We start from the raw sequence: 7,939 nt of genomic DNA, 5'->3' as shown, positions 1-7,939 counted from the left end.
AAAAATGTTTCCCAAAACTCACAAACAGGAAAAGCATCACACAGCTAGAGAGGCAGCAGCAGCTTGAACTTTCGAGCTGCTGAGCAGGGCTTTTGTGCTAAGGTCCTTTTTCTTTCTCCCCCTTCAAACTCCCCACATACACACACTAAAATAGGGGTGGTGCTGAAATTGTATTAATGTGAGCCTCAGGCACACAGAAAAAAAGAAAAGAGGAAGGGGAGGGAGAGGGGGGAAGGGTTTGGTCCAAGATGAAAGTAAGAAGAAAATAAAGGAGGCAATTTAGTCTGCTGTAGCCTGAATTGCTCTCAGTACAGCCAAGGGTAGAGGCTTGGGATGAGTAGGGCCCTTTTTGGACGGGTGCGCATGACTGGGGGAGGATCCGCCAGGACAGGGCCCGGGGGCCAATTCCGCTGGCTGGGAACAGAGGCCCCCTTTGAGGCCAGGCGGGGGGGTCCCGGCCCCGGCACCAGCCCCAGCCCCAGCCCGCACCGCCCGCTCACAGCGGCCCGAGGACCAGCTCTACACCCCATCACTGGAGTGCTGAAAGCCACTGTTTTCTGCCGGAAAACAACAGCTATTTTATGAAGGGGGGAGTTATCAGATTAGTCAGCAAACCAAACCACACATAACTCCCACCAAAGGTACAAGCGACTCCCTCTTCTGTAGCGGTTATGCTAAAAATAAGCCCTGATGTGCCATATAAAGGCACAAAACTTTCTCATGTTCTTTATTTATGGCTTGTGCCTTTAAGAGAAAATTATCACGCATGCAGAAATACAGATGTGCTATTGTAGAACTACCAGCTTCCTGATACATACACACTGTGGCAGTCAAGGTTTTCTTTAAACATATACTCAAAATCAGGGTTGAGGGTGATGCAAACAGAAATGCTGAAATACAGCACGTACAGGGCTGCACGTGTGGCATCTGTAAACCCCGGTGAGAGAATCATATTTAAGTGTCTGCAAAGAGGTTGGAACAGAATCACACGGGGCATACCAAAGTTTACCTACACTTATATAAGTGGTGGGAAAAATCCCAAGTCACACAATATACTGTTTCTATCACACATTTTTCAAAAATATCATGTTTCTATATTCTCTAATCCCACTCTGCTGTAAGTGCTCTCTAAATCTTGAATTAGCTACCATTAAAATGACAATTGTTATCCCTGCCCTCAGAAAAAATGCCACTCCTTGAGCCACCCAAAGGTCCACGGTGAGGAGGGCATTTCAGGCAGTGTCAGCAAACATCCAGTACTTATGTGTGCTCCTGAGCAGAAGAGCAATACTTTGCTCTGTGCTCAGCCTCAGGACTTGCTTTCTGATCTATCCCACAGCCTTCCCTTGCACCCGTGCTCTGGGACACCTCAAGCTCCTGAGACCAGAGCTATAAAAATTCCACATACTGCAAAAGATTCACACTTTTCTCCCTCCGTAATGTGGAGCACTCAGTGCTGAGCTACCACACGAGAGTTTTGCTGCACAGCCCGTGGATAACCTTTGGAAACACTGCAAGCAACCCGAGTATTGGAAAGGGCATCTGAGATGCGCTGCCAGCGGGCACCCTCGGCCACACCAGGCCTCATAGCCAGGCTAGTGGGCACTGGCAAATATGATCCTGCAGCATCAAAATCCTTAGGAGCACTGCCAGGTATTTCAATAAGAGGGCAGGATGATTTTTATAGATGGGGTGAAATTGAAGCTTCTCAGTTGGCAGTGGGCATTGAAGCAGAACCTTTTTTTGTTGATTGGATACAGAAAGTAGTGGCAGACTTCTTTTATGGTTATTTTTTTCATGTAGTGATCTCACCAGTGTATTGTTCCTATGGTATTACAATACATGTAAGGCACAAGTATGGCAATACATCTTTTCTGGAGCAGCAGAACGCTCACACTGCAGCATCCTGGCCACTCCAGTAATGAGATTAAGCAACAGCTTGCTAGTCAGGGAGGGGGAGCAAGCATTGCTGTGGGAAAGAGCACGCTCTCCCTCCAACTGCCAAACCTTCCCAGGCACTGTCACAGAACAGACAGGATTATCAAAGCTGCTGTTTCCACGGAACTGTCCGGTCACGTTCATGCAGAAGAAACCTGCTTGCCCAGGGCAGGGTAGGGCTACACTACCCCTTTTAGTCAAGGGAAATTTGCTACTGATCAAACTCAAAAGAGGCAAAGTAAGACATTCGCATCCACAGATAGTGAAGGAGAAGATACATTCAGGGACAGAATGCAGCCTTCTCGTACAACTGGGAGGCAAGAGTGAGCCCCTGTTCACAGCAAGGCATCACTGACTTTCCTGCAAGAAAAAATTTTGGCATTCCATTGGGCTGGCAGGAAGCAGACATGCACCCATATATAATAGATCAGGAGCCCCCCTTTAAAGTGCAGAGAGTCAAAGAAGAGGAAGATTGTTTCAAAGACAAACAGGGATGGGTTATATTGATAACAAAATTTTTTCTCTTGTTGTCTCTATTAATTGCTCTTTGTTCCATAAAGTAATAATATTATCAAAGCTCACTATCTTCTGTTTCTAATCTCTATCAAGAAATTCAGGAAAGCAGCAAAACCAGTTATCTAACAAGTAGGACACTGAATTTAGCTATTTTTCCCTTGATGCACATCCCCCTTGGAGCAATCCTCTGTTGAAGGAGACACTGGAGGAAACCCTGAACCTATCCTGTGGGGGCAGCTAGACCAGCAATCAAATCGTGTCTTCTGGCCTTAAAAATCTCGTATTTAGTTTTCATCTTCTGCGTGTTTGTATTACACATATCCACGCAAACACAGACACACAGAAGATGAAGTTTCTTAAGAATTTTAATAACAGAGTTGAAAACTATATTTTGGGAGAGTTTAGGGGTTTGTTTCTAAAAACCAAGGACATTTCCTACTGTTAAAGAATGGGTTCCAGTTGTCCTTGGATGGCACCAGTACCTCAGATGCCTAGAAATTCTAGAAACACTTTCTGCCTAAAAAGAGCTATTTTTTTCCACGATGGAGAGTCCATAAAACTGCGTGGAGCATCAGCTATTAGGGGCTCATTGAATAATTCATCCCTCATTGCAAGCCCATAATGTCTTTTCTCAGCCTTTTGTGGGGCTGTTTTCTCTTCTTTTCTCCTTGAATTATAAAAAGGTTGCCTTCTTTTGTTCACATCAAGCTGCTGCTAGCTGAAGCTTTGTCTGTGCAAAGCCAAAGTGTGAGTTTCAATGGACTCCCCCCTCTTTGTTTTCCAAGTTCATCTCCAAGTGTAGATTGTGTATAGAAGGCCTTCTTTGTAAAAGCTGGAAAAGTTGTACAAATGTTTGACCAGCTCATTTGGTACTTTTGTCTCGCCTTCTCCAGTGCCTGTGCATGTGCTGGGCAGCGGCTTCCACACAGAGGCCGCCGGCCGGGCCCTGCCCTGCCCCTGCACCCTGGCCCAGCCAGGAGCCGGGCATGGCCGCGGCGGGGGCAGCAGCTGTCCCCCCGGAGCAGCCCTTCACCTCCGCCTTGTTCAGGTTGCAACCTCCTCCCAGCCCCTGGCCAAGCACCAACACATGCTCTTCCCAGCAGTTTTAGCAGCAGAAAAAACAAAACGTGCGGCTCCCCGCCCTGTTCACGACTGTAAAGACTCGAGGCTCCGCAGTCTTTGGCTACAACTGCCCCTTCTATGCAGCTGTGGCCTTTTCCTTGGTTTGGGAAAGGAGCCCCTGCATGGCTGCGACTGGGGAGCTCTGTGGTGGCTCCAACGCTCCCTGCTCCCTGGTTACTGAAAGCCAAACTCGCATTGACTCCCATCTTCGTTCCCACCTCCGCGCCATTACTGCACACTGTCGGGTCGTTCCAGCGGGGGAACGGGATGCGACGGGACGTGGCAGCCATGCCATTAGGGCTAGCCCCTCGCCCTACACCTCCCGCTGCACTGGCCCCGGGACAACCTCCGAGAGAAGGGGAATGATACCGACCAGCATCTGGGACTGGTACTACCCCATCCCAGGACCCTACGGAGAGCAGGGGGAAATGGGACTTTACCTCTTTCACTGAGGATGCCATCAATGCTGTGCTTAGCCTTCTTGTCGCCGTCCTCCACCTCCTTCCTTTCCAGTTCAGCCTCCTCTTCCTCGCCTTTCCCGAACTTGCTCCGCAGGATGCGGCTGATGGAGCTCACTTCGGGGGGGAGTGCAGAGCTGTGAGCGGCTCGTCCCCAGAAGCCCCCCCCGCGGCGGTCGAGCCGAGCCCCCAGTCAGAGCCACTGCCCGCGCCCCGCAGCCGCCATCAGTCGGGGCATTGGGGAGGCAGCGACCCGCTCCCCTCCCCGCGAGGTTTCACGAAGCATCGTCGCGCACCGGATTCCAGGGCGGGCACAGCGGCTCTCAAGTATCTTTTTTTTTTTCCCCGAGCCCGGGTGGTGGATGATAAGAAAAGGTCGCGGACACCCGCACAAATACTGCTTCGGCTCCATGTGCCCCCCCGCCCCATCCCACAAGTAATCCACCGGCACAGGGAGCTGTTCCCCATCTCCTACTTCCCAGCTCCCGGACTCCGGCAAGACACAAGCCCTCCTGCGGCAGCAGCCCGGCGGGGACGGCGGGGAAGCGTCAGGAGGTGGAGGGGAGGAGAATGAAATTACAATTTAATTGAAAACACCCCGTCGAGCACAGGAATCCTCCCAGGACATGCCAGCCGCTCCGTGGGCGCTGGCCCGGCCCGGGGCTCCGATCCCGGGGAGTCGGGGTTCACCCGGGTATCCGGCTGCCCCCCCACCCCCGGGCTGCCCCCGACCCTCCGGGACGCGTCCGAGCCCCCCGCCCCGTACCTGACGGCACCGTGTTGCGGTCACACACCCCGTCCTTCAGCAGCTTGTCCCGGATCTCCCAGCTGAACATGCCCGCGTTTTCCCGCTTGTATTCCTCGATTTTCTTCTCAACATCCGGCGTCGTCACCTGCTTCAGTAAAGACAAGGCGAGCGGGCACAGTCTGTAGGGCCAGAGGCGGTCGGGGGAGCCCGGTGTGCCCCGCCGGGACCCCCGGTGCGGCCGGGGCCTCCCGCGCCACCGCCAGCGAAAGCCGACACCGGCCCCGCTTAGAAACCCCGTTATAAAACACCCGAGGACGGGCAGGGTAAAATCAGAGGGGACACAGAAGGTAATAACGGGCCCGCATAAGACAAGCAGTCCCCGCGTTAAACGAAACGTCGCAGTAAGTCTTCCGGGGCTACTGGGAAGGTGGGACCGAGCCCTCGGCAAGGAAAACCCGAATTAGGCAGCACTGGCTGCCGTGCGTCCGAGCTGAAAGTCCCGGGTAAATTCTGGGTCGCGATTAGCAGAGGACTTCGGGCAGCGAAGCCCCAGGTTAGTAAAGTTTCGGCTCAACAAAGGTTGCGGCGCCGAACAAAAAAACAGCATAATAAAAAAAATCGGAGAGGTTCGAGTACCGAAAGGTTCCTTCGGTGGCCTCGTGGTTTTAAGATAAAGCTAAAATCAAACAAAAGAACGGTCTCCGGTCTGGGAACAACCTTATGTTCGGATAACACGCTTATAAAAAATTACATCTACTGCCAACACCGAGAGGAAAAGTTCGGGCATTACTACTTTAGAAGAAACAAAGGGGGAAAAAATCTAGCAACAATTTCCAACAGAAACATAAGCCTTTAGTTTTCTTTAATGGGAATGAAAAGCTAGAGGAGAAGGCTAATCTTGGGACAAGAATTCGTCTGCATTATTGCGAGCACAAACTTTTCGGCGGTGTGGCTATAAATACACGCAGCTTTAGAGCGGGGAGAAAAAGTAAACAGAGCAAGAGAAGGAGCGGTAGGGAGACAGACAGAAATACAGGTCGTTTTGTTGCGCTTTGCACCGAAAGCAGGAAGGGCCCGATCCCGCCGCGCTGTGCCAGCCCTTCACCGGACCGATCGCGTCCCGGTCCGTCCCGCAGTGCCGAGCCCTCCAGTGGTCCTGCGGGGATGAGTGTAGGGCATGCGGGGCTTTGGGCAGCCAAGCGCTCAAAATAACACCCTTTTCGCCCTAGTTTCGTTTGAGATTTGTTTTTCAATAGAGTTTTCTTAATTAAAGTATCTAATTTCCGCGAACTCCAACGATATTTTGTAAAACCTCGGAAAGTTTGTGAGCAACAGGCAAGGGTGCTGTGCCCCATGCGTGTCTACGCCCACCCCCGGCCCTCCCGGGTGCTGCCGTCCCGCCTGCAAACTCCAGTGCCGGCCAGTCTGGGCCGTGTCCCAGTCGGGCCTCGCTCCCCTCCACCGCGGCCGGGGTTTGCCCGGCTCCGGGCGGGCAGGAGGGGCTCACCTTGGGCTTGCTGCCGCCGATGGCCCCCGGCCGGATGGAGCCCGTCTCCTGGTACCTGCAGAGAATTTTGGAGACGCAGCCGTGGGACACTCGCAGCTGGCGGGAGATGACACAGGGCCTTATGCCATGGTGGGCCATCTCCACTATCTTGTGCCGGATATGGTTGGGTAAAGGCCTGCCATTGATAAACACTCCTCCGAGCTGATTGACTCTGCCCTGGCCTAGAGGGGTAGAGACTAGAAAAGGAGGGAGGGGAGGCAGGGGAGTAAACGGCGTTAACGTCTTCTTCGGATCCTGCTGCGTCTTTTTTTGTTGTTGTTGTTACTGGGGGTTTTGTCGTTAGTTTTCTATAAAGCAACTCTCTCCCGCCCGCCCAGCCGCCCCGCAGCGCGCCCGGGGCCCGCAGCTCCCGCGGAGCCCCCGCCACCACCCCGGCGGGCAGGGGAGGGCGGCGGGCACATACAGGCTTCACCTGTTGCACTCGCGCCCGAGCTGGCTTTCAAAGCCCGCCCGACTCCAGCGGAGAAGGGGAAAGAGATGCGGGAAGGCCGCGGTGTCCCCGGCGGCGCGGTGGGAGCCGCCGCACCGCCCGTCCTCCCTCGGGCACGGCCTGAGGGTCCCCGGCACTGCGCGGCCCTCGCACCGTCGCTGCCGTGGGGAAGAGCGGCCACTCGCAGCAGCCCGGCCCGCCTGGGACATGTCCACGGTTCTAAAGTTCCTTTCGATTTCGTTTACATGGCTTTTATTTGAGTTTAGTTATTTTTTCTAACTTCGCCCTTACTTTTTCCCAAACTTTGGGCTCCCCAAACCACCGCCCTTTCACTCCGCTGAAGAGAGGACTCGGGGCCCGCTGCGCTGCCGGCCTCCCTGTCGGTTCCTCCCGCTCCCGGGATGGGCCGCTCTCAGTGAGCGAGGATGGAGCCGCCGGCCCGCAGCGGCCCAAGCCCTGCCCGTCCTGGGAAAAACCCCTGCCCTGACAACCCGGGGGAAACCAGGCGGCTGTTATGGAGTCCTCCGTGCGCCGGTTCTGGCGGGCCAGGGGATCCGCTTTGTCCCAGAGTCCCGGCACGGAGCGATTCTCCCTTTCCCGACCCGGAGCAGCCCGAGCGCGGCCTTACCTTCCAGCGGGAACCCGCTGCGGGGATAGTTCTGCCCGGCCCCGGGGCGCATCATCCTGGGGACAGCTCCGGCCAGAGTTGTCATCGCGGCGGCAGCGGCCGACAGGGTTATATCCAGGTGAGGGCTGATCTAGGGGAGACCCGCGCTGTCAGCGGTCCCCGCCGAATCAGGAGCGGTCCCAGAGGGGGTGGAGGATGCCGCCGAGGGGCGGGGAGGAGGCAGCTCCGCCACTGCCCCTTTGTCAGTGACCCGCGCTGCCCCGCACCGGGAGGGCAGGGGCCGGGCCGGAGCCCCGCGGGGTGGCGCGGCTGGGCGCGGGGAGGGCGGGCTGGCGGGGCGGGGGGCGGCGGCGCGGTGCCCAGCGCGGTGCCCGGTGCGGCGGGAGCGGCGGCCGCGGGGCCGGGACCATTTATCGGCTCCGTGCCCGGCGCGGCTCCGCCGCGGCGCCGCCGCGATTGGCCCGGCCCGGCCGCGCCGCCCCCGCTGATTGGGCGAGCGGGGCGGCTCTCCCGCATCGCCCCGACCCGCGGC

At 55.7% G+C, this 7,939-nt stretch overlaps 1 protein-coding gene across 1 annotated transcript; it reads right to left on the bottom strand.

The window, feature by feature from the left end:
* Nucleotides 1–305: 305 nt before the first annotated feature.
* Nucleotides 306–7,522, bottom strand: LOC120324370 (paired box protein Pax-3-like). The gene is made up of 5 exons (XM_039386803.1): nucleotides 7,408–7,522; nucleotides 6,290–6,525; nucleotides 4,801–4,927; nucleotides 4,017–4,151; nucleotides 306–574 (listed from the first exon to the last, which is right to left on the bottom strand). Exons 1-5 carry the CDS (start codon nucleotides 7,490–7,492, stop codon nucleotides 306–308), a joined length of 852 nt encoding a protein of 283 aa, XP_039242737.1. The 5' UTR covers nucleotides 7,493–7,522.
* Between the last annotated feature and the right edge of the window lie 417 nt (nucleotides 7,523–7,939).

This window comes from Pipra filicauda, unplaced genomic scaffold (genome assembly GCF_003945595.2).
Source record: "Pipra filicauda isolate LSUMZ 115617 unplaced genomic scaffold, ASM394559v2 scaffold505_size606005_pilon, whole genome shotgun sequence".
NCBI classification, from domain to species: domain Eukaryota; kingdom Metazoa; phylum Chordata; class Aves; order Passeriformes; family Pipridae; genus Pipra; species Pipra filicauda.
This window is presented reverse-complemented; position numbering and strand designations above follow the sequence as displayed.

Excerpts from the sequence above, each read along its gene's own strand:
- LOC120324370 (XM_039386803.1), bottom strand. The coding sequence starts at position 7,492 with ATGACAACTCTGGCCGGAGCTGTCCCCAGGATGATGCGCCCCGGGGCC. Across the intron at positions 6,526-7,407 it reads CAGCGGGTTCCCGCTGGAAG|TCTCTACCCCTCTAGGCCAG; the intron begins GTAAGGCCGCGC and ends CTCCTTTTCTAG. Across the intron at positions 4,152-4,800 it reads CCGCAACACGGTGCCGTCAG|TGAGCTCCATCAGCCGCATC; the intron begins GTACGGGGCGGG and ends TCCCCCCCGAAG.